Source organism: Atractosteus spatula, chromosome 3 (genome assembly GCF_055471065.1).
Source record: "Atractosteus spatula isolate fAtrSpa1 chromosome 3, fAtrSpa1.hap1, whole genome shotgun sequence".
NCBI classification, from domain to species: domain Eukaryota; kingdom Metazoa; phylum Chordata; class Actinopteri; order Semionotiformes; family Lepisosteidae; genus Atractosteus; species Atractosteus spatula.
In genome coordinates, this window is record NC_142708.1 from 16,157,535 (window position 1) to 16,184,669 (window position 27,135).

The 27,135-nt window shown below is 36.2% G+C and overlaps 1 protein-coding gene across 2 annotated transcripts in view; it reads right to left on the bottom strand.

The window, feature by feature from the left end:
* vps13a (vacuolar protein sorting 13 homolog A) overlaps nt 1-27,135 on the bottom strand; it is a 71,456-nt gene that overhangs the window by 43,576 nt on the left and 745 nt on the right. For both annotated transcript variants that reach the window (XM_088910682.1, XM_088910683.1), the window contains exons 2-22: nt 20,303-20,346; nt 19,737-19,779; nt 16,729-16,824; nt 16,001-16,102; nt 15,676-15,785; nt 15,523-15,582; nt 14,139-14,198; nt 13,679-13,759; nt 13,162-13,219; nt 10,303-10,430; nt 9,970-10,076; nt 9,654-9,825; nt 9,468-9,530; nt 7,355-7,487; nt 6,181-6,275; nt 5,790-5,932; nt 4,564-4,765; nt 4,169-4,283; nt 2,633-2,769; nt 2,258-2,390; nt 268-385 (exon numbers count right to left, since the gene is read on the bottom strand). In XM_088910682.1, the coding sequence (XP_088766808.1) occupies nt 268-385; nt 2,258-2,390; nt 2,633-2,769; nt 4,169-4,283; nt 4,564-4,765; nt 5,790-5,932; nt 6,181-6,275; nt 7,355-7,487; nt 9,468-9,530; nt 9,654-9,825; nt 9,970-10,076; nt 10,303-10,430; nt 13,162-13,219; nt 13,679-13,759; nt 14,139-14,198; nt 15,523-15,582; nt 15,676-15,785; nt 16,001-16,102; nt 16,729-16,824; nt 19,737-19,779; nt 20,303-20,346 (2,200 nt within the window). The remainder of the gene's footprint in view (nt 1-267; nt 386-2,257; nt 2,391-2,632; nt 2,770-4,168; nt 4,284-4,563; nt 4,766-5,789; nt 5,933-6,180; nt 6,276-7,354; nt 7,488-9,467; nt 9,531-9,653; nt 9,826-9,969; nt 10,077-10,302; nt 10,431-13,161; nt 13,220-13,678; nt 13,760-14,138; nt 14,199-15,522; nt 15,583-15,675; nt 15,786-16,000; nt 16,103-16,728; nt 16,825-19,736; nt 19,780-20,302; nt 20,347-27,135) is intronic.

The window sequence follows — 27,135 nt, forward strand, 5'->3', positions numbered from 1 at the left end:
AATTCAAACAAAGGTTGGAACTATGCCACCTTATTTTTATCATTATCATTTTGAGCTAAAACATGTGTGCTATGACTCGGATTCTAGGTGACAGAACCAGATCTCTACATTTAAAGTGTGTAAAAATTCTGAAATAATGTTCAGAAATTTTTAGCCATAAAAAATGCAGTGAAGACCAAAAGTGATATGTTCAGTACGATTACATGTCTAATTTATATAGACAATTATATATATATATGGTAAGGGGTGCACCAAGTAAGAACTTACTTAGGCATCCTTGAATCTGTTACAACCATAGCTCTGCTGAAGATCACTTTCAAATCAACAGGTTCCAAAATGTGAAGAGGAGATTGTTTTAGTTTCCGCACTTTCTTCCAATTTTCATCTGAAACAAAAATACATACGCTGCAAATTTACTAAAATTACTTGAAAAAGTACATCTTATTTAGACACGAAGTACAAAGCACCTGGTTACAAAGCACTATTTTCACATCAGAACTTGCGAAAAATGACTTTTCCTTTTAAAAACAATTCTGAGAGCTTTTATTTTTCTTAGACCTTGCAATCTGAAATGGTGGATCAACATTGTGTGTGCATGGCACTTAAAGAACATAATGCATATTCAATCACAAATTAACTCATGGACTGCTCATGGACAAAACATTAATTTACCCATGGGATAAGCAAAATATTTAATCCAGTTAACAAAATAAGCAACACTTCCCAAACCCAGTTAAACAGAAATGCTGCTTTGATCTCAATGATTATTCAAAGAACTTGGCGTGACAGCAACATGAAGCCAAATCTTGGAAGAATAGAGCACAAGACAAAACAGAGCAGACATTTGCACCCCTAACTGGATAAGATGCGAGTCCATCGCAGGTCCACAAAAATCAGCATCATTTTCTACAGCATCATATTCTGGTTCTCAAGGACTAGAATCTGGAAATGACTGGTATGTAAAACTCTGCGTTTTGATCAATATTTCAGATTGTGACAGTCATGTTACATTTGTCTCTACGCCTTTAACTGATCACTTTGCATTTATTCATCACTCATTACAAAATGTATATGTTTTGGTGAATTTTATGTGGCACATCAGATTATAAATAAAATGACCCTGTCTTACGTTGTGCAAAACACTGGTAAACCAATAGCAGAAGTCATAGTAGACACTGTAGAAGTAATGACGCCATTAGCAGTTGCATCAACGATGCTTGGAAGTGGGACTTCAGCATCACGACCTCTTTGTACAGTATGTACAGTCAGAAACAAACCACTGGCAATATTACCATATTCTCACAACCTTGCAAGTGACCTTTTGTGAACTGTACAAATCAGCAGTGTCATTCCAAATACAACAGGAATTTCTAAACAGTCAGCTCAGGTATCACTTATCGTTGATAGGCACTTCAGAAGATCCTTAAGCTGTGGCCCCCTAGCTGTATTCTTTATGAATTATTAAAAAGACTGAAAAGAAAACCTTATTATTTACCGTATTTATAAAATAAACAATTGTAATTCTGTAATTTACTGTTCGCTTACATAAATAGCATGTCATTATATCTGTTTATTTTGCTCCATTGATCAAGATCCCCAATTTGAGATCAAATAGCGTGAAGTATATCTTTGGGCACTTATCTAAACAGTAACTATGTATGAGCACTTGGCTAATGTTATACATTTTTGCTTATGTTTTTTTCAATTGTTCCTTACTAGCTTACTTGCTATGACAGAATGTGATTTACGGTATATTGTACTTTTTCCTGGTTAAATAAATCTGGATATAAAATATTTCGAAAACCAAAGCATCCGGGGATAATTCACATAAGATTGTGCTCAACTACAGTGAACCATCAACTTCTGGTATTTTGCTCTAATGAGACCAGATTCTGTCTTGATCACAGGCGAGTCAAACATTTGAGACAATGTGAGGAACATTTTTTGCTGCATTTTGTTCCAGAGCCCAACAGATAAGGAGGAGGATCTGTCACTATATAAGCTGGAATTAGAATAGTGAAGAATGAACCTTGTAACATCAGAAGAGAAACTAAAGCTCTGCATAAGAAAACCTACATTAAACACTTTTGACATCCTGTCAAAGTGGATCATTTCTTTGCAGAAAACACTTACTGTATGAGCACACCAGTGACTTTGCAAAAAATTGTGTACCAAATTGCAACCAAACATCTACGTTTTATACTGTAGGCTATGCACGTGCATTTAAAAATAAATGCATGCTTTCCTAAAAACTTACCTGGTTTACTGTAAAGCAACTGCAAGCTGCTTAGCTGCACATCAAAGCTGTCATAGGCTCTAGACATAATATCCTCAATAGTGCTCTGTCCCACTGTTAGCTGGGGCAGATCTTTGCGACTTTTACTGGTGACCTTTACAAAAAAAAAGAGGTGAAAAGTTAATAGTCTTAGAGAGACTACATTTGTTCACAACTCTTCCCTTTTCCCTCATGGGATCAATAAAGTATCTATCTTTTCTAAGCAACATAAACAGTAAACCATCTAAACAGTGTCTAAAGTCAATTACATGACCTATATAAAAATATAAACACCAATTATTCATGAAAAGACCTCCTAAAAACTTTCTGATAAAAAACAAAATGAAACCCATTTACCTTGAAATGTCCAAGGTCCAAGACTACCAGGTTTTTAGAAGAATCATAGAAGCCAGTTTGTGGAACAATTACATATGAAGCCATGAGGTTTATTTTCAGATCCAAAACTTTCTGTGTCTCAATAACATACATAAGGCCTAAAGATAAAGACAATACATCTTATATGAAACACACAATATTTACCAAAAAGAAGTTGAAACTGTCCATAGAAAATAATTTTTACTAGATGTATGCTAAATAAATATGATACCAAGGTAATTGGGTTTTTCTATCATTAGTACTAACTACAAAACAAGCTCAAACATGGAAATATTGCATTACATTAAGTGGATATTGCACTGGTTGTATTGCTTCATACAGTAACAAGTGTATGCAAGCAATTTACATTAAATGCCAACAGCAAATGTCAAAAGAAGTACATCTAAAGCATTAACACAGAAACAGGAATTAAAAAAAACAAACCTGCTACTGTTTTTTTAATATACTGTAAATCACTAGAGGCAAGAACATTGTTTTATGCATGTTAATTTATTTGAATCTTTCTACCATTTAACTCATACAAAGAAAAAAAAAACAATTTGCATAAGGACAATTAGGCTTTATATCAGCTGCTTGACGAAACCAGCTCTTAGCTACAGCCCTCATAAAAACCCAGAAATGTGTTGCCATGACCATTACCGTTACCGTTAGTAATAACTACATGATCCAAAAAGGCCTGAACATAAACAGTAATTTAACTATCCAGAAACTTTTTGTTTTAAGATTCCATGAATGGCACTGTGTGGGACTGATGACATATACAACAGAATGAAAAGGAAGTGTGGTGTAGTGACCGACATGACGTAGAAAGCTCTTGAAGTTGATCCAGCCCTCATCCTGAGTGAGATCAGTGGTTGAGCATCAATCTTTTCTCTTCTCACAGCTTCAAAGGACTCCAGCAGTGTGTCATCAATTTATGGATAAGTGTCAGAGACCTGTGGCTCATAACCTTTTATCCTTTCGTGCTTTTCAACATCAAAAATTCACCACATAGAAGAAGTCTATTGGCTAGCCAAATAATTATGGCTTCCTTGTGGCAGTAACTCTTTTACTACACTACCTTCAGCTGCAAAGTGGGTATAAATGAAAGATTTGAGAGCGGAGCTATGGAAGTGTGCAAGCTACAGAGGAACAAATAGAGATTGCTTTCATGCTGAAAAGCAGAAGGAAAATGGACAGAATGAAAAGCACACCTTAATAGGCTCTGAAGCCAAAATACTGTTTTATTTTCCTTCTACTTTTCACTACGGAATTAAATTTAACTTTTAAGTTAAACTGACTAAAATTCATCTGCCATTAATCTACAGTATATAATCTTAATTTTGTCTAAGGTTAACAAAAGCATGACTAGTAATAGCAATTACGTACAGAGCTTTGGTAGCACATTTAGATCCTTAACCTCATGACTAGTAATCTAATATAACTTCATGTTAAACGACACTACCAAAATCATTCCTCAGTCTCTGGAATTCAGAATTGAACATTTTCAACATTAACCTGTTGATGTCCTGTCCCTGAATTGTTCCAATTTCATCAAAGTGGCGGAAGTCAGTTCGTCAAGCTGCAACTCTTCAGGTGGCCTGAAAAAGTCTGACATGCTGTTCACTGTCAACTGAAACAAAAAAAAGGACAAATTAGCATGATTAGCATGATACATGGAACACGCATTGAAAATATTCCTTCATGAGGATTATAAAATAAAAGTATATATATATATCTTTTTCAAGCAAGACATTTAGTATCAGTGTTCATTATAAATGAATATGACTTCCTCTTGAAACATATGATGTTTAATGTACTGTATGTGCTGGAGGACAATTAACCTTTTAATTTACTCATTCAGTTGAGTGAACCTCTTTTTAATACAAATAAATATACCCAGAGATACTCACAGCATCGTACACAATTTCTAGAGGCTGAGACTCTATTCTTAACCTCTGGTCTGCACTCTCATCGACAGGGTTGGTCTCAAACATGACGCTCAGCAGTGGATTCTTGTTTTCTAGGGCTACATTTCGCGACGACAGCAGGGTCGGCACCAGTTTATTCCTTGGCAACCCGGTGACTTCAAATGAACTCAACTTTGCAGATATTCTAAAAGGATAAATTCCAAAATACAGATATCAAAGCAATTTTATTCTTAAACTAAAGAATATAAAGGTATTTATACCTTATAAAGATAAAGACGATGAAGAAGAATTCTACATTTCTTAAGAAGAAAAAAGCATGAAATACACCAAGATGAGTTCCCAAGTTGCTTACCCAGCATGGAACGAACATGGAATCCACCTCAAAGGACATTGGGCATTTCTTGACATTTGGCGCACAAAAAATTTCTGAAAGCTACTACCAAGCAACCAGATTGCCCACTACTTCTAACGGAACTTTACCTTTCTAAATGCAAATCCTGGTGAAAAATGCACATTGTGACAAATTAACTAAGTAACTGGCCATCAGAAATACTCTGAATGTAGCATAATTTGAACTATTGAAGTATTTGAACCATAGACACCTGAAGGAGGCTCCACAGCCAAAAGTGTCTCTTTTCAGCATTGAATAAACCCTTAATTGTTCATTTGAACTGTGTGTAAAATGCATTGCTATTCAAAATGGTGGTTTTCAAATGGATACACTACTTATTAGTCTAATACCTTTTCAAAGGTGAGCTGCAGGCAGTAACTGTACTCTACAGAACAGCACATTGTGAAAGATGACTGGCGAAAAAATTGGGAAACGCATTGTTAAAAAAAACAGCCTAACAATCTGCATTAATAAATGTACTGTAATGCAATAAATAGTTAAGGAAAATACACTCCAGCATACGTTATGCTTAAAGATGCTGTAATTAATGTGCAGGATGTCAATAAAGTAATCTTGAGTATTAAGCATGCAACATAAAAAATGTCAGAGGTGTGATCTACTGTAGTTTAGCGCCAGGGAAAGAAACCGACTGAGTGTGTGAGAGATGTATTTAAAAAGAATCAAAACCTTAGGTCTGCACATTTTACTAAAAAACTGCATTTCGCATGGTTTGGTTCACTTAATTGGATAAACAATTCATGTAGAAATCATTACGAGATGTAAAAGCCTAATTTAGACAGGAGAATTTCACACTTACTTCATTGCTTGAGCACCAGGCCTCTGTGTCAGCATTGCACTTAAGTCAGTCACGGCAAGTTTGATGATGTCCACCTTTTTCTGACTTTCTTTGATTGAAATGGACAGGTTCAACAACTGGAAAGAAATCCTCTTGTCTTCAAACTGTAAAAAATAAAATGATCCAAAATGTTAAGCTGTTCCTTTTATTCTGCTAATTTTTGTACACAATGATATCATAGTTGTCTACAAAGGTTTTATGTGCAGAATAATGATTTTAGAGAGATGGTCATTAAATGTTACCTGATATTTTGTACCAGGTTTTCAATAGGTATTTAAAATATACTGTATTATATTCTTAAATCTGTTCATGACAACAGATCATTAAAGACAGTATATAAAAAGTAACTCACATCTTTTGGCAGTGTGGGATCAACAGTAGCTTCACTGTATCCGATTGCTTGGTACAGTTTAGCTTTTTCTGCAGGTGTCATCAGCTCATCAAACCCTGAAACAGAGTTATACAAATATCTTTGATTTGTTGTTTTTTTCAATATGGAACTGTTTATGACAGTAATGGCAACCTGGTTGAAACCATCCTTTTGAAAAGGATGAGAAGCACACCTCACTAAATGTAATGTTATGCTGTGTAATTTATGGGATGAAATGGAGAACAATCTACAATGGAATAATGTTAATCAATGTTGAATAAAGACTGTAGTACAGCTATAAAGTGAAAAACTTTGGTATTTCAATCTTAATTTAAAAGACTGAAATTCCTTAACACTTACAAGACTGTAGCTTTTCCCAAGACAAAAATGGGAAGAAAGAAAATACATAACAGATTTCAGGCATGACACTTAAAGGACTGGAGGATTCTTAGCATATTGTGTTTGAATTCTACTTGTTTACCACGATGAACAAAGAAGCCAAACAAAATAAGAACAAAGCATGTATTTCTTATCAGATCTTTCCAACTAGAACTACATAAGACTGTCAGACTTAATCTGTTAATGCCCTGTTAATGCAGGCGAGGGACTGGATTTCTACTGACAGATAAGTAAAAATTCTCCTTTTACTTAGCAAATTTTAATTATGTTACTAGGTCATTTGTATACCTGTCAGATTTACATGATTAAACCATAGCAATCTGTACTGATAATACTTGCTTTCTTTTGTCTTTCATCATTAATAATTCACTGCCTTGCAGAACTTTTTCTAATGTCTGAAACTATGAATAACTATATTTACTTCCAATATTCCTTCCTATGTTTATCTTTATTACTACTTTATCTCCTACTGTGTTTTGGGTCATTCCCAAAGGAATTCTTAACATGCTCCAGTTCTACTGAATGGATATGCTGTGATTCTACAGTAAATATTATGAGATTGATCAAGTATTTATTAAGACCCATTCCATAAACTGTGCCACCTTAAATCCATTATTAGTGTACCTCTAATGAATGTTGTATTAAAAAAAGCAACACGACCCTTCTTGAAGACTATGTATATTACAGAGAATTTTTCCCCATTTCTTCAACCTTACTGGCGAGTGTCAGACTCGCTCAGATCAATAAGGCAACTTGCCTCCAGATTTGGCTTCTTTTTTGGGAGTTTCTTTCTCTCCTGACCAGCTCCACATCCACCCAAGCCAGCCCCCCGATTCTTGTTCCTCCACTTTCACACCCGGCCTGTAGATCCTAATCCCTGCTTTTGTAGCCTACAAATAAACAAAATGACATTTTGATCACAAAAAAGCAAGAATGGTGTTCAATTTTCCATATATTTCATGTGTGTGAATATCAAGACTATTTGTGAATTCCAGAGGATAACTACAAAGAATTCTGTGGACAGAAGTGCCACCATAAACATTTGAAAATGAGATTTCCCCACAACACGGACCATTACTGAAGACACATTTCAGTCTGCAGCCTCATCAACTCCCCAGTGATGAAGTGGAAGTAAATCTCAAAATATAAATTAATTAGTAAAAAGCCTCCTGTACTATAAGAGATTTCTCTATTTTCTGTGCCACTAAGCCTCTGTTGTTCTCTAAACCAGTGGTTCTCAAACTTTTTGAACCAAGTACCACCCCTGATCAAACCAAAGCATTCAAGTACCACCTCCAAGTCATCTTCTCATACGAACCCCAGAAAATCTTAATGACCAACATGAGCGTGCGCGCACACACACATATATAATAAAAATAGCACTTAGCACTTAGTTAATTTGGATCGTACTGCCTTGTAGGCATTTTCCGACGCTTGCTAACACTAGCAGTGCTGTCTTTGTCAGGTTCAGCAGAAGAGCTAGTGTTGGTGGCCGATACGTAATATGTCCAGATTTTCCCAGCCATGTCCTCTATTTTGATCCTTATATCTCCGTCCGGTGGGAATTTTCAAATATCCAAAAATGTCCGGATTTTTGACCCCATATATACATCACCATGAAGAATAATTACAAAAGTTATAAAGATAGAGAGAGAATTTCTTAACTTCTCTAGTTCGCTTCACAACCCACATTGTCTTTCAGTTTTCATCCTGTATGTGTATGATTTTGTAATGAGAGAGCGAAATTGGGCCTCAATATCAGTGTCTTTACTCAGTCTGTGAAGTGCAGAAGCATTCCCTCGAAAGGCTCCCTATTTCGTTTCTCGTTTTCCTACCCTCAAACAAAATGCCAAAGCAAAAGTGTAAATTCACAGCACAACTAAAAAATTAATTTCTGTATTTTCAAAGTGGCAGAGAAGACTGGGAAGCTGAATGTTTGGTGTGTAAGCCCGGTACTTTTGTCTCCGTAGCAAATAAAGGTGTACTTGACTTGCAAGCTCATGTTGATTCAGACAAACACAAAAAGGCAATTCAAGGAGAGTCTGTCAACCAAATTAACAGATTATTTAGTCAAATCTGGCAGCAAAACAGACGATACTGTTATCACAGCAGAGGGGACTTATGCATTTCAAACAGTTAAACATAATCACACTTACTTTACCAATGAACATAAAAAGTGGGATATTTTGAAAACCCTCTCCATCCGGACCCCCTTCCCAGACAAGGCAATAGCAAAGTTCCTCAGGGTGTCCTCTTTTTTTGATGTTCAAATATGGTAACCTTAGTGGCCGATGTATAATCCTCCTCGTTCTCAACGGGTTTGCATGATCTATTGAAGCTGGTGTCAGTACTCTCGGCGTCTATTCCTTTCAGCCATTACATAATACTTGATTTTTGTGAGGTATTCATTTTCGATCACTTGTTCTGTTGGCAAATGTGGTGCTAAGCTGCGTCTCCGACAGCTCGAGAGGAGTATGAACACTCGAGTATTAGCGCTGTATCGACATAGTTAAGTACATAGGCTGCGTATTTGACACAAACTAACTTTATTAAAATAGAAAATATGAAAACCCCTCTCAAGCTTTCTGAAACTGATTAAGTAAATTACAGATGAAAAATTTACATAATTTTTAATTATTCAATTTTTAATTCCCAATTTTTCAGTGCACACACCAAAAATCCAGGGTCATCTGGTGTACCACCTGGGGGTGTACCACCTGAGTACGTGTACCACAGTTTGAGAACCACTGCTCTAAACCGTCTTGAAGTAATTCATGATCAATGGACTGTTATTCCACTGTATTTTCAAAACGATGAACCCAAACAGGTCAACGATATCAATATATATGATAGCAAGGTATGGAACGCACCTCCATTTCAGCCTGCTGACGCGCCAGCGTAATGTTAAATAAATCCAATGTTCTTTCAGGTTGCTGAAAATGCAGAGAAGAAGCAACAGATCAATACATAGAGCCTTAAGATACAAAAACATCCGATCAACTGCAGTTTTTGATTAATTTGATTTTAGGAGCATTACCAATACAATTATTACAAACCTCAAGGCTCTTTAAAAGATCCTCACTTGGCTTCTTGCTGGTTATTTTCATTTTATACAATTCTTTGTACTTCTTCACTTCCTGTCTGTGCTTCCGGATGTGGTGCCATGACCACATGTGAAGACCAGGCTTTACATTCACCTCCAATATTCCTGTTATTACGTACTGCCACCTGGTTGCAAAGAAAACATGAATTTAGATTCAATTGAAGACATCTCCTGTTGGGAAATACAAATGACCATATTGGCATACAGCAACAAAAAACTTTCACTGAAAGCAAGCGCATTTATTGTATATATTTAGAAAACTGGAATACCATTGGTAAGCATTTGTGTGAACAGGAACATCTGGTCGGTACTTCCTGTATGGCAAATTTCTTGACATCATATCCACGGATCCAAGAAGCTCCAAAATGCTTATGTACTGAAATACAATATTTCAACAATGAAAAACAGATTAATTATTTGTTGAATTCCCCCTGCAGATTCTTCACCATAGTTAAACCATTGATGCAGAACTTAATCCTCCATATCTAGTTAATATTTACTATAGTTTTATCTGTTAATGACTATAGTTCTATCTGTTATGCACTCAGCCTCTTCTAGTTGATTACAACGTTAAATCTAATTCAACTTATACAGTAACTTACCTGAGGTCTGTTGAGATCAATGGCAACTTCTGGGAGGTTAACGACCAAGTCCATTTTTGGTGAGGAAAAGTCAATGTCTGCACGTGGATTCATACGAAGTTTAGCTCTGGTCGATATTGGACGAAATACTATAAACGAACAAATAATATTTCAAAACATTTTGAAAAAAAATATTTATTCTAACAGTATTTGCAATGGTTCGTTTGGTTAATTGATTGCTTAGAAAAGAAGTGAAAAAATATTCCTAAAATTAACTGATGATTTGATATATACTGATGGTAAAAAGAAACGCAACACCTCCTCCTCCACACTCTGGCCCTCCCGTCCGCATGGAACAGGCTGAAGAGTGACTCATCCGTGAAGAGGACCTGATGCCACTGCTGACGAGTTGTCGCAGCCTCTGTCTGGCCCAAACCAGTCGGGTGTGACATCTAGGAGGTGTGAGCTGAGGCCCTCTGACAGGTTGCCTTGCTTTAATGCCAGCAGCATGGAGCCTCACTGTCCTGTCACTGATGCGGGCATTCCCAGTGTGTTACGTCCCCGTGTGTGTTCTGTGTGTGTTTTTTCTGTTATGTCCACACTGGTGACCCTTGATTGTTCTCCCTTCCCCATTGGCCCACCATTACACCATACTTTCAGTATGACGTCATCATCAATTAGCTCTCAGCCAATCAGAACACATCTTATTCAGCATATAACATGGAGGTTTTCAGCAAGGAGAGGCCTTTTTCGTTTGACTTCGGTCCCGTTTGGTTTTGGTTATCGCTTCGCTTCGCTTCGCTTCGTTTCTGGTTATTGCTTCTGCTTCGTTTGTTGGTTTGTTTTGCTTTGTGTGTGTATATTTTCGTATAGCTTTGGCTTTGTTGTTTTGTTGTTTTTTGTTAGTTTCTTTGTACTTTCGTTTGTTTGTGTGTTCATCCTTGTTTTGCCATTACCTTGCTCCAGTGTTACATGTTCAACTTTTGTGTTCTTTTGTACCCTGCTCCTGTTGATTACTCTTGTTTTCCCTTATTTGTATTCCTGGTTCACTTGTGTTTTTGTGTGAACTTTTGTATATAAGGTTAGTTTAGGTTGTTGGGTACACTTACACACTTAGTTGATTTTGTATTAGTACACTAGTTTAGTACGGGTGAGTGCCATTTGTCTTGTATGGTTTTGGGTAGTCAGTGCAGGTAAGCTAGGGTGTTGAAGATGCCGAAGACCGTGTGTTTCGGGTTTTCTTTTGTAGTCAGATTAGCTTTCCCTCACTGTCCTAGCCAGCTCCATTTTGTTTGTTATTTTCTTTCCTTTGGCACCACTCTAGTTCCTTACCCCTGTTATCACGCTTCCTAGTCCCTCACCAAAACCCCCCTGCTTCCAAAAGAATTATCCTAAATGTTACACCCCTTTACCCCTAGACACTTGGGGTCGTAACAGTGTCTGCCGGCAGTTTCAGCACCAGTACGGGTGGCAGATCTGAAACGATGTCTCGAATGGACCAGTCTGATCTGTCAGTGTAGTCACTCTAAGGCGACCGGATCTTGGAAGGTCATCTATCCTGCCGGTCTGCTGAAACCTTCTCTGCAGTCAGGATACAGTGGAGCGGCTTACTCCATAGTGTCTGGCACCGCTGGCACATGACATGCCTGCCTGCAGCATGCCAATGGCCCTCTCCCTTGCTTCTGGTGACATTCGAGGCATTATGGAATGCACAGAAAACTGACTGAGTGAGGTCTTTTTCTTGCAGTGTCCCAAGCTTTGAATTAAGGCCTTTTTAAAGGTGACCTGATCAGGCATTGTTCCACCTGGACCTCGTTGTGTAAAAGTTCACCTAACGAGCTTTCGTGTGATTGGCAAGTTGCAATGCCTCACTGCACAAGCTGTATTGCTGGTCAGAGGGCTTAAAAAAAACTGACAACTTTTTTGTGAAACTACATAAGCTGTAACACAATAGTATTCTCATTACAGAAAACGCTGCGTGTCTTTTTTCCATCAGTATATATTTCTGAGATATATAAAGCAATAAATAAAGCAACCCAAACAAATTGCAGAGTCCTCCCACTTATTCATAACTGTTATGAAATAGAAATAATGAATGAATGTGAATTTATTCACAACTCTATAGTTAGCATTTTGTAAATCTTCCTCTGGCAGGGATTACACTGACTAGATGCCTCCTGTGGTGTACTATGAGTTTCTCACACTTTTGCGGAGAACTTTATTAACATTCCTCCATATCAAATTCCTCTAAGTTCTTCAGACTCTTTGGTTTCCATTTGTGAACAGTCATCTTGACTCTGAATCACAAAGTTTCCATAAACTGAGATGGCCAGTCAGTGCAAAACCATTCCTTTGTCAATGTCCATTTTCAGCCAACAATGGGATACTCAGTAGAAACAGCTGGAATCCAAGGGTTCCAGGACCTATACATGCAAAACCGTGCCCAAACATTATAGACACCCCAAATATTTCACAATAGGTACAGTGCTTTCTCAATAAGAGCTTTATCTTTTTAACACCAAAAATAACTCTGATAAACATGTCCAAAAAGCCAGATATTAATTTCAGTTGACTACAATAAATGTTTTTCCAAATGTTATTCAAATTATGTTTGGCAAGTTTGAGTTTGAGTCTTTTTACAGTTCAAAAGAGTCTTTTTCCTGCAACCCAACTATAATTAAATAATCCTGCCAAAATTTATTAAGGTAACTTAAAATGGCAATTTGCAATACTTTGTATCCTGAAGACACCATTGTGTACTGGATATCTCTAACTCCTTCCTTTGGATTTAGATTGGCCTCCCAAACCACTTCTTTCACAGGAAGGAACTAGAGTATAACTATAATTCGATATACAATTCGAAGAGATACTGTTGCTTACTAAAATCATAGTCCTGTGGTATCAAATTGTGCATTGCAATGCTGGTCTTCAAACTTCTCTAAATAGAAAAAGAACAAATAAGAAATTAGAAACAGAACCTTTAACATTAAGAGCACAAATTTCTGAAACAGTTTTCAGTCACATAAAATTGTTCATTTGTGAACACTTTAAATTATCTTAAAAGTAGCACATGTGGAGCATGAAGAACAAACGAATGGTGTCTTCTCCTTCTGTATAGAATGTAGTATAAAATATAGTCATTATTTGCCAGTTGTGTACCTATACCATTTATTAGGTTATCAGTTCTCTAACATAAAAGAAGGTGCTAAGTTTGGAAACTTGCTTTGCTCTTTTAATGTGCAAAGTGAGTGGCTACAATTACAATCTGCTACTTCCTGTCTTCCTGCCACAAAATCCTAAACAATCAAAAGGAAAAAAAGTTTGTTTTATTAGTAAAAATGGTATTTGTTGCATGAAAAGCAGACAAAACCTGATGCCAATGTGACCGATTACTCACCAGGGCTTCTCCAGGGCTGTGAACTGAGTAGAGTTCTGAATTTACATTCCAATATGCAAAGAGATTATCCAGACGAACAAGCTGCAAACAAACCACCATCTAACATTATAAACATATTAAACATCTACAGTATTTTAAAGCAAGAGTTACAGTAACCCTTGCTGCAGTCACATGGAGAACAAAATTAAAATTTAATTTAAAAAAGGACTTCTTGACTACAGTTACAGGTTTGGAAACTATATATTTTATGTTAAACAGTACCATTCAAAATGAGAAAAAACAAAGTAGTTTTTGTAAACTTTTTTTTTTACTTGCTGTTTTCAAAATATGAATCTCAATTCTTATTAAAAGGCTTATTACAAACTATTTTTATTTACTTAAATTATAGCAATTTAATACTGGAAATAACAATTAGCAAATTAAATTGCTCAATTAACCAACCAATCAAAGACAACTGCACCTTAAAAAATAACTTGGCTTTTTCATCCAGTAGACATGGGTTCCAATTCTCATCTGCTGTCTGCAGGAAGATGACAGCTGAATTACAACACTGCTTTGTTTTAATGGGACTTAAATACTGCTTTTAAGGGGACAAGACACTGCTTGTCATAAATTTTGAGAAAGAAAATGGAAATGCAAATATGATCCTAATATTAAATCACATACAGTACTCTCCAGATGTATTCATACCCCCAGTGAAATAGGAATTGGATAACGTGTCTTGCTTAAAACCATTCTAAAAATGTTCAACTGTAAATTAAATAACTTTGGACAGAGGAAAGTATTTTCTAATGTTTATGTTTATCAGAAAAAATTAACTGCCAGAAAACATGAGGGACATTTATTGGAATTAGAAATTTATAGCACTACATATTTGTATGTAATCAAGAAGGGACAAGGCACAGTAAGTGAGAACATGCAATATATTCTTAGGCAGAAGACAGGAAAAGAGGAGAGGAACCATTTTGCAGGTCGGACTCTTGGTTTACTGTCGTGCATCTTGCTTAGAAAGGCTGGAAGCACAGTGTTCCAAATCAACTGGGCAGTGAAGGAGGTAAGGGTGACCTCTGCCATCGTGCACAGCTGTTCATGTACTTAGTCTGCCATGCAATGTCTTTATTTTCTTACTTGAAAACTGCATCTAATGCCAGGGAGGCACTGACTTTAGCCTTGGCTTTCAAAAACAATTTGTAATACTGTTAATATACAATTTCTGTATTATTTTATTTTCATTGTCACTTTCATCCAACTCTTATTTATGCCCTTTTACACAGCAGGGACTTTTACTGGCGCAATCTAAGTCACCCACCAACATTCAGTGGCTAGTCCTGAGCCCTGATCCCACTATCCTTCACTGCAGCGGTGTGTACAAACCTAGCCAGCAATGGGGTATTAAAGCAACAAAGTTTCTGTTAAAGAAAGAAAAACCTGTATACTGGCTGTAAATACTGCAGGGTCATTCCTATGAACACCCTTTTGTTGGATCTCAGAATATCAAATAAATTAATCGTTATAATTTGTATTATTTTCTTAACATAAGAAACAAATAAAAGTGTAGCAAATGAGACATTGGGTTACAGGCAATTTTAAGCTTGTTACGACTTTGAATGTAACATTGTCACATCTAATTTATTTACCAACGAGAAACCAATGTTTCAGTGCATTTCACTGAAGTTTAGTTAATACCCCAAAACACCAGATGCCTACTAATAAACTGAACTCCCCCTCCAAATCCCAAATAAAGAATACACAAGGGATCTGTGCATTCTATTCCAACCAGAGAGGATTCCCTAAAGCTTCTATATAGAGCAATTCTTACAATAATTAATGTAAACATACAGCACCTGAAGGCTGAGATTCTGAAGAGATACTCCAAATGACAAAGGTGAACTGGGATTAGTAATCTGAAAAAAAGGAATGTGTGTTTTAATTATCTTTTATTAAAATAAAAAACAACAAAATATTTGTTTTAGAGAAGATACAGTCCAGGTACTTACATCATCTTCATATCGCACATGGATGTTGGAGATCTTCACCTGCAGGTTTTTAATTACCTGAGTGACGAGCTTTTCAACAAAAGTGTCCTGTTTTTCTAATTTGGGATTTGCTGCATGCAAAATAAAATACATGCATTAATTGCACAATATTAAAGGGCATTTCCTTAGCCTTCAAACAAGCTTTACTTGTTCAACTTGTATCTTGGGGTCACCGAGCATGGAAACAGCTCCCCAGAAATTGTCAGCGTTAAACATGTTTGAGGTTCAGCAGAACAAATGAAAAGAGCACAAAACATCAGCAAGTCTTCAGTGCCCGCAAATCTACCTTGTTCAGCTGCTTTCAGTTTAGTGTCTTCAATTCGTTGCAGCTCCCTTTGTCGCGCCTCTTGTAACTGTTTCTCTTCTTTTTCTGCATCATATTTTATACCTAAGAGGCAGGTATTAAAAATAAGGATTAGTACCAAAGCAACTGAAACATCAGTATGTAGTTTACTATCTGATTGCTCTTTATACATTATACATCTGAAACTCCTATTCAGAAAAATAAATTGAAACTTGTCATCTGATGATCTAATTCTTTGGAAGCTATCACTTTTTATAAGAAATTTCTTTTTCCATATAGACTTTTCAAAGACAGTGCATGGAGGTATCAAACTTAACAGTTAATGAGTAAATGCTTATTTTTTCAGAGCATCCCCTCCAGGAGAAAGAAATACTGTGTACAAAGTAATATTTTCAGTATTTGTGTATACAGCAACTTAGTAAATCACAGGGCACATATTAGCCCAACCTTCTTGCATAAATTTACTTCATGAGAATAAAAGGTTTCTCATAAGTACATTCTTTTGCAAGTCTTCTTGTTGGGACATTCCTAATACAAGACTCATCAAATCAAGTGCAGAGAAACCGGTTTGTGCCAGAACCTGACAATTAAGGTACTGACAATATACAGTACAAGGGTGAGCAGGAAACAAAAGGTAACAGATCTAATCCCTTCCCGACAGACAGATACCAAATAAAACGAGTTTACAAATATCATATTCAAAGTCTTACTGGCAGTAGGAACAATCAGAAGGTATACTCCATCAAGAGTGGCTTCCACTGACTGAGAATATAGATTTTTCCATGGTATCTTCAATTCAAGCTTTCCTGAGAAACAACAAGCATTTAAAAGTTGTGTGAAGGATTTAGTTATGCAACAAAATATCTAGCCTCATAACAATAGCAAAAAGCATAAGAATTGCAATAGGCATCAGAAAGGGAACTTTTCATGAGAAACAAGGAACATGCTGAACCATGTTTAGAATGGAGAATTCAGATGTGCATTTCTTCATTGTTTTAATGCACATTGCAGGTCATTTGTCCACTTCAATTTTGCAAGGATGCCTTACTATTTTAAGAAATGCATTAAAAAGATCAGGATAAATATTGGAGGCAACCTACACAGCTTTAAATAGTCTCTCCACCTTTCTGTGCTGCATCTTCCAACATTAATTTACATGTACCTAGACTAGTGATCACGAGGTGTTATGAAATGATCTAATGTATTCCTTTTCTATTTTAATCCCATACTAAATATTACACATAGCAGAGACCTAGAAGTTAGGCGAACACTTCTATTCATCTTTTCAACTATTAAAAAAATAACATACACCGCTCTTAATCACTAGAAATACACTATACATAGTTATTAATAAAAAGTGACACAGCATCCTCTTCAGCATCCTAGAAGAAAAGTCTAGTGTCAATAGCCTGAGGTGAAAGTTTCTTCAATCAACCACACAAATGTACACTTCAAATGATGAATGTGTATCATTAAACAGAAAGCATCTACCCATGGAAATGTCTTTTGAAATACTAGATGCGATGCAGATTTCTTACAGGTGTCAAGCATCAATGTCTCCTTCATTTAAGGAGTTGTTCCCAGAGGATTCAGAGGGCTAGGCAACAAGTCTGACATATTAATCAGGAATCAGAGAAGCCTCATCGTGATATTTATTTCACCTGCAAGCCTGAGAGAAAACACCTCACATTACGTTCTGTATCACATAACACATAAAAACTATTTAGAAATATTTTCTAGTGCTGTAGTCAATAAAGCAGTGTGAATAAATCATAAACTGAAATGTAATTTGTGTAAGCAAGCCTGCAGAGTGTAGAAGTTTCATTTTTAGCTCAAGTATTGCCTGTTATTTTCCTAATAACAATAATAGTAAGTGTGTAATGTGATTTTTATTGGTGATCAACAGTGCATTACACGTTATCGCCTTTTAACACCCATACACTCTGAACTTTGAATAAAACTTTGCAAGGCTGCAAGATTACTTAAGCTTCATATCAAGAGGGCTCATGAGGAGTATGAAGGACAAAGATTGTTCTCTAACCCTATAGTTAGTAACAGGGTACCAAATGTATTTAAAAGTATAACATTACCTCTGTCATAAATTCAACTTTTCACAAAGTTTATAAAAATAATAAGACATACATTTAATGAGGACAAGTAGAGTATTATGGACAGGTTATGTAGTACAGTAAATCCACAAACAATACATACAAAATGGAAAACATTCATCTTGAAGAGTTACAGTACTTTTTCTGTGTTTACTTTTTATTTATGAAGATAACTTCATGAGAGGAAGTAGTAAGACAAGCAATATTAGCATATTTAATTAAACGTTCAGAATTAAAAACAAGAAACTCTATGATAATTGTACAATTTACTAGTATGACCCCATTAAGCATATTCTGTAAATCTGTACATTATTTTGGTCTACTGCTCACAAGGAAAGATATTGCAGCTTACTTGGCTTAAATAAATGTCCTACACTGAGAGGCAGAAGAACTAAACCTAACCTTAACGTGAATCAATAGATCAGAATCATCAAAAGCTGGTATCTTTCAAGAAACATCTGGATGAGATCAATCCATCACTAGCAACAAAATTGTCTAGATGCAATAAACAGAAACCTTGTTTATAATCCGTCTTATGTTCTTAATATATTCTTTGAAACACTGGCATTAATAGCACAAACATATTTTCACTGATCCTCTTTAATAATAAGCATTTAGGAGAAAAATACAGTGCTCTGATGACTAAATTAAGATATAAACAGCTATTGTTTTACTATTTGTCATTTTTAAACTTACAACTTATAATGTACTTTTTTTGTCTTACTGGCTATCAGAGTTTTTTTCTTCTAGCATATTTCTGAAAAAAAAGCCTTAACCTTTCACTTATTCATGTGCTGGGGGTTCTGTGTTGCAAATGCCGGGGTCTAGTTTCATACTTTCCATTGTTGTGGAATTCATTCACCAATCATTTTCTAACAAACAGATGATAAATAAGTTACTCAAAACCAAACTGGCTAGATGTTTTGAATGGCCTCCCATTTATAACCCAACTTATCTTTTTTGAGGTACACACCATTCTGTGGGAGCAGTTAAGTTTGTTTGCTTTGCTATTTTTCAGTTTGAATACATTTTTTTTAAACTGAAATGGACAGATTATAATCCAACCAACGACTGGCTGGGTATGAAATAATATATAAATAATTAAAATCTAGAATAAGCCAGTGTGTTTTCCCTTAAAGAAGCCAAGACATCAAAGATTTAATAAAGTTATTAAGCTCAGATCCCTGAAGATTCACATTGCTCCTGAAAGGTCAAATTTCAATCCAGCAAAAAAAATGAACGTCTAACACCAAGAAATGTGTTCAATTGCCATATCACACACAGTCCATGAGTAAGATGCAGAACAGCACCAGTTAAGAAAGTAAGAGTTTGCAAACAGGAGGAAGACATTTAACCTAGCTAGCATTTCCTTCAGAGATGTGACCTGATGATAATATTCAGACGTTTCTTGAAAGAAGAATTTTCATTTTTTTAAATGTATCATATAGAAAACAAATAGTCAGATAATACAGTTGAAACTCCACCAATTTTTTAATTAACAGCATTCCCCTAATTTACCAAATGTAAACTACAAAAAGTTACAAAACAAAACAAGATTATATAATGCAATTAAGCTGAAGAAAACCTTACCGATAGCCAAACTTTCTTACCTATATGTCCTGCTCGAACTTTAAACGGAATATCCAATTGGCTCTGAAAGAAAAAAAAATGGGGAATTACTTTTTGTCAAAAAAGAGCATTTGTCACTATGACAGAGAAGTATTAACAAGAATTAAAACTATTTAATATTAAAGGAACAAGTAATAGGTTTATTCCATGCTGAAAAAAAGAAGAAAGAGAACACAACGTTTCGGCCGTGGAGCCTGTTTCCTGAAGCAGGCTCCACGGCCGAAACGTTGTGTTCTCTTTCTTCTTTTTTTCAGCATGGAATAAACTTATTACTTGTTCCTTTGCAGCCTACGCATGCTGACGCAGCTACCCACCTGATCTATTAAATATGAAATACATCAATCATCAAAGTGGGTGTGACACCTGGTGTAAAACCTAATAAACAAAGATATTGCATGCATTTCACTTGATTTCTGAACATTTCTTATGGAATCATACACAACATCTATTTGTTTGGGACAGAGAAAGAGAGCAACAAGAGTATTCAAATACAAGACCTAGCATAATACTAGATTTTTGTTTATTGCCAAAACTGTTAAACACTTACCAATGCATTTTCTTTGATATCAAGATTTTTGAGTACAGCATCACCTAGAAAAAGAAAATGGAAAAAATGTAAAATGTGTAAGAAGAACAATATATCCACATGACTGGATTAATCAAAACAGTTGTTTCACTGTGACAGCTCTAGGAAAAGTTAGAAATTGTACTTTTTGTGAGAGAGGAGAGACCAACATTGCAACAAGAAAGCACTGCCCTCTTTTGAGTTCAATATAGACATTTGTGAGCTAGACATCTTTCTAATAAAATATATTATTAAAAAACATTGTTTATACCGTACCTACAGCAAATTCATAGTTAGCAGGAAAATTAAAAATCTTTTAAGTAACAGGTGCGCTGCCATTTTATTGAACAGACATTGGTAAACTGATTACCATTTGCTAAAAATGTTTTCTCATGAAGAGGACTGATTAGCAGTGTAAACTACAGGCTAGTAGTGTGTGTGTGTGTGGCCACTAGCAGAAGCCATACAAGCTGCTTATCTGCACAGCCTGTTCTGCACTGGGTTAAGCTGTTTTGTAAGATCCCATCACCTTCGTCTTCTACAGCCTGGACAAGCACTAGCTGTATACAACTCCCTGAGCCCTATAGTAGATGCCGTACGTAACCTCACAGATTTACCATGAGACTCAAGTCTGATGAATGGGGTATCCAGAGCATAACCGTCATATTCTCATCTTGCAAGAAGCTGGTTTTACACAAGCAGCACGAGGATGTGCACTGCATGGTTTCCCAATAGGATATACCGGGAAAGGGGGCAGCCGTTGAGATACCAGGAACTGAGCAATACAGTGCTGTAAAATCAGCCTAGAATTCATCACTACAAGTGGAGTTCTGTAGTGACTCGACACTCCAGTCCAGATCATCATCATTAAAAAAAAAAGTCATGGCACAACTGCAGTTGAATGAATTTGAAGAATTTCTCCAAGGTACTGAACGTACAAAGGACTCGTTCTCTTGACAACTGAGGTACATGGGTTACTTCCTGAGTTTTTCTTTTGTAAAGTTCACGTGTCTTGACATTTCAGCAGGTGAAGTCACCTCATCTCCAGTGCCCAATCAAATGTCTAACCATTAATGAGGTGATTTAATGCTTATACAACAAACGCATTGCAGTCAGTCACGAAAGATCAATTAAACCAAAATTATGCCAAAGCTATTTAAACAATATCCTGAAGCTGTATACAATAATAATAAAAATGTATTATTTTTCTAAAAACATACAGTACATGTTTAAACTTCAGAGCCAATGGTATTCTACCAGCTGTACTTAAAGTAACAATTATAAAAGTAACAGTTATAACACATATTAATTCACTTTTAAAATACTGTAGCATTTTACAATACTTTTTTTAAATACTTTAAAATACTGTAGCATTTGAATGTCTAAACATCACTACCAATCAAAATGCTTTGCATCTGAGCCTTATGAAACTGAAACTACACCATAATGTAGTAAGTTACGTGAATGTGCAGTACTGATAGCTTTCTCAAGGTCTGTGACTGTTGCTGTAAATTCCATCAACTACCCTGAACAACAATTCCGCACAGTTCAGAGGGAAGGAAAACTATAACTGACTATTACAAACTGCAAACATTTCTTTCACTAAAATACTAACCCTTAATTAATGTAAATCTTATGCTTCTCGTGTAAAACTATGCATGTAATCTAGTGATTTAGTAAGGTGCTTTACTTATCATATTATCATCTGTTCTCCAAAACTTGTTTTTATTTTAGCTACACTGAGTTATCCATCTCAACTGGGAATAAACTGGGGACTATTAATTGCATAGGAACAAAACATCAGTTCCAGAGACTAGCTCTTAAAAAATCCCTTATTAGCCAGGTCCATTTCAAGGCCAAATATTCTACCATCTAATCTTATGTCCTTAACAAAACCAGAAGATTATAACATTTTTCACCAATTATAAAAAAATTCACAGTTACAAATTCTAAACTGTGCAAACATGTACACAAAAAGCAAGATCTAGTTGCCTGGCAACAGTGTTTGCTTAGCCAAGCAAAAACCAGAATCTAACATTACTGCCTTTAAGTCCTGTCAGCCTCTGCTGCTACAGTACTGAAAACTGCACCAGACAGGACCTGTGGAGTAGAATTTTTTTAGATGCTGGTGTGCACAATTTGTAATTAAAGGTCTTGATTCTGGTAACACATGATTCTAGGAAATGTTCTGATATTTCATTTAGCAGCACAGTTCACCTAATATAATCAAACAGAGAAGACGTAACTATAATAATTTCCATCAAGTGCTACTGACACATATGCCACAGAGCTAGTGGACAAAAAAACAGAAACAGGACAGAACGAAAAGCCAATCCAGGACCACAAAAGCAAACATATTGAAAGTAAGGGCTTCTACACTGGCAAAGATCATGCGTTAATAAAGCAAATGTCATCCCAGCATTCTTAGGATGATGTATACAAACACTGGATGGTTGATTGTCCACAATTACAGTATGGCTAGTATCCCTCCAAGAAGACAATTCAGGGACTTTGGGGAAAAAAATAGTGTGGGTGATTTGAGGCTCAAGATACAACAGGTGAAGAACTGCAGATCAACTGACTGCAAAACAGGGCGAGTAGGCTGTTGGATTAACAACGGTCCTTCAAGAAATCCACAGAGCAGGACACCATAGTCAGGCTGCAGTACACAACCAGCTCACTTGGCAATGCAAGTTTTTGTCCAATGGTGCGAAGTCCATTAGCAATGAACTATCCCGCAGTGGAGAACAGCAGTAGAATCAGATTAATCTTCCTTTACCATGTTAACAGCCCTGGGTTCTTGGTTCCAACAATGAATAGTTCTGGAGGTTCCATAATGTTATGGAGTGCATTGATCTGGCTTGGTATGGGTGCATTCATTCCCTTAGAAGTCAAGGTTATATGTTTCTATTATTTTTAGTGCTTTTCTACACTGCACTGCTGCTTTAATAGATATAGTTCTGTAGTAAATAATCCAAACACACAATGTAACAGACCACAGAACACATTTACCAAACAATTAAGAAATTGAGTAGAGCTTGAGAAGGAAGTTACATCTCTATCAAAAAAATATTCAAATGTACATGAGTATGTTCCTTGGTTCTTTCACTTGTATGTCAAAATGAATTTCAACAATACTACACAGAACATAAATATAAATTCACATAACTACAACACCCATGTTCAAGAGCTTAAATGCTATTTCTTTTATAAAGTGATCAAACAAATGTTCATCCTTCATGCACATGCCAAAAAATTAACATAAAAAGAACTTTGAAATCTGACCTCAAAACACTACAACATAGCTACAGTACTGTAAGCTAGTTTAAATCCTTTATCTCTTTAAATTCTTAAACTGAATAACAGGCACATACATTTTATTCTAATGTGACAATAAAATATTGCAGTGAACCATAACCAATTATAGTACTGGAGTACTTTTTGTACTCCAAAGAATTTGGGAAGATGAAAACTTTCCACATCCTGTGCCAAGTAGTTTGGACTCACTGTACTCACCACCTTTTTCACTCGTATCCCTTCTCATGTTTGTATGTTTAATTTAGGCAACATAAACATTCTATTTTTATGACAAATGGTTCTAGAAAAATGCAGCTGAAAATAATGAACTACACAAAACATAAATACAAGTAAAGGTTTGTTCCATGCTGAAAAGAAAAGAGACACAAAGTTTTGGGTGTGTGACACTGAAGAAGACAGGCCTGACGAAGCCTCCACAGCCAAAACAGTGTCTCTTTTCTTTTCTGCATGGAATAAAACTGTACCTGTTCCTTTGCAGCCTACACATGCTGACTCAGGCACCTGCTTGAACTTCATAAAAACTGGTGTTTTGCGTGATGAGTAAAGCATCACACAGCACTAGGAAAGCATGAATGTAAAACATGTATGGAGTATCTAAGCGAGGTCATATTTTAAAAATATTTTTTAAAATTAATAGAATGCACTGGTACATAAGCAATCTAATACATGGTTGTTTTATTTTGACAGGATTAGTTGAAAGTCACTCAAAAATTAATTTCAAGGGTGTTAACACAAAGGCCAGCTTCCTAAGATCTTGTTCAATATCATTGGTGCCCGCTCGCTGTACATTCTGAATCCCAACTTCATTAAGTTATGATGTACTGTGTTTCAGCTAAGTGGACCCTATCAGGGAAGCTGTCTCATGTATTATATTATACTCATGAGTCAAAACAGAGGCAATACTTGTGTAGCTCCTGGCTCAGCTATTTTCCACACCACACTCATGTTTCTGACAGAATCCCTACCTTAGCAAAGCAAGCACCCTTTAGAAACACAAATATGACGGCAACAGGGGAAAGCTTCGTTACCACAGTGACAAATGATTCATATCTTTTTCCCTGCTCTGTTAACCACTTCACTTCTTCTAAGCTTCACAATAGCACCCTTTGTTTTCTCTTTCTTAATTTACTGCATGGTAATTTTTGGGACACAGTGCTCAGAGACTTACTACTGTTGTACCCCTGAAAATCAACAGTATTTCTAGGTCTAGCATTGCCATTGTAGAGTGCCTGGACCCCTGGACTTGAGCCATGAGCTCAGAGTTCCCAGTCTGCACAGGTGCAACAAGCAAAGCACCAAACCCACTGCACAGTACTGAATATCCCCCTGCTCCATAGCCCGGGATGGACTCGGGGAGAACAGGCCCAGGAACCTGGAGAGCTGTAATTCCAAATAAAGAGGGTAGTTGTACACGTTAGGCTCTGTTGCAAATGCTTTTCTTCTGCAAGGCATGATGGCAGATTTCTTAAAATGATAATTGCTCATGTAGTTTAAAATAATACGTAAAAGCTTATCAAACAACAGTGTTAATTCAGCGCAGCACAACACTTTGCCCTGTTAAAAAATCAGTGAAAATACAAAGATTATTTAACTGCTATACAAAATATGTCCATACAGTATATATAAACACTTAACTAGCTGGCAAAATGTGGTCACTAAAAGGAAAATACTTTTAGCTATACATTTGTTAAAATTACAGGTTTAAAAAACTAAGAAAAACAATTTTCTGCTGTAGATCTCTTGGAGTATTACCATTTATGAAAGGTACAGTACTTATGCATTTGCAATAAAATACTGCCTTACTGTTTCATAGAGCCTACTCACAATGAAAGATCAATTCTGTTCAAAAGCGAGATGTACAGACTCCATTTCGCACTCTTTGAATTCTATACCAGAGTAAACAACTGAGGTTATCAGACACAGTACCCACAAATAGTAATTCACACCACAGTGTATTCAGCAAATATTTTGCTAATTTAAATTTGTATTGGTTAATTCTTCTCTAAAGCAGAAGGAACCACTTTAGAAAACTGACCGAAGCTGTCCTGTTATAAAATACTTCATCTAAATAACATCAGCATTTCACAGTAGGGTAGATTTAATGCACCAGCATAGTTTCTTAGCCCTGTGCTAGATGAATCAATTAATGTACTTGAAACTGGTGTGCTATAAATGCACACCGCCAAGCTGATTCCATTGAAATCTCTTGGCTTTAGGCCTCTTTAATGCAGCCTGATAGGATTTCAGAGTCTCCTTGTAGCTATACTTGAGCATGGTCTGCCTACAGAACGCAGTTAGCTGTTTAGAGCAGCAACATTAAATTGTAAAGGTTCCTACATAAAAACAGCTTGTTAATTATTCAACAATGCAAGCACTGTGACATGTTCACAAAGCACCGTGTATTAAAACAAGCAGCACAACTTAAAACAAGAGTCTATCATCCAAGAACCTATATGAACCAGCTGGGAGGCAAATATTAAGACATTAAATAACAAAGTAACAGTAAATAGTTAAGTTAATACAAAAAGCTGACTAATCACTCTCTTTTATAACAGCTTCCCAGCACAGCAAAACACATCAAACATCTTAACTGTCATAAAAAAATCAATCTATAACAATAATACCAATTAAACAACAACAGTGCTGCTGTTTCTCCATTCCAGCTTATACAGGACACAGAGAAGTGGATGTGCAGTACTCATGTTGATACTGTTCGCACACTTTCTATTTTACTTACAGTATCTTGGTAAAAAAATCTATCCATCTCTCCCAATTTACGTTTCCTACAGCTGCGGATAATACCACACAAACGGCCTCTGTGGTGTGTCCATTTCTCAAGCCTGTTTACTACATAACAACAGGATAATTGTTTAATATAGGATATTAAACAGGACAAGTTTTTTCTTCCATTACACCAAGAAAAATCTTCAAAAACTCTACCTGATATTTCACTTTTTCTCGAAACAAAGAACGTCCCTCAATGCCAACAAAACATGTGAAGGCACGCATCTTTGTGTTCACAGATCAAGGGCATTTTTCCAAATGCACATATTGTTCTCACGCGTCTATTTTATAGAAAGTGTGGAATGTTTAACCACATACAAAGTAATTAATAGCACAACTGCTAAGACCACTGTTATAATAACACACATAGTAATCTTAATAAGATCAAGTTTAACATCACTCCGACTACTACCACTACTATAAAGCAGGAACTACATACAGAATGTAGCGATGGGCATACAATAACATGTCAGTTACTGTGTGGCTGTTATTCATAAAAACAGGGACTATGTACTGTCAGTGTCACAATGTGAAGTAGCTTAAGTAACACAGGAGGCTACCGCACTGTAAGGGTGCGGTTAAAGCATGCAGAATGACCCACCCCCAGTATATCCCCGATATATTTAGGATGGACAGTCGAAGAACACCAGCCAGGAATGCAAACCTAACTAGCCTAACCATTCACTGACGAAATAGGAGAGGGAAGTGTAAAG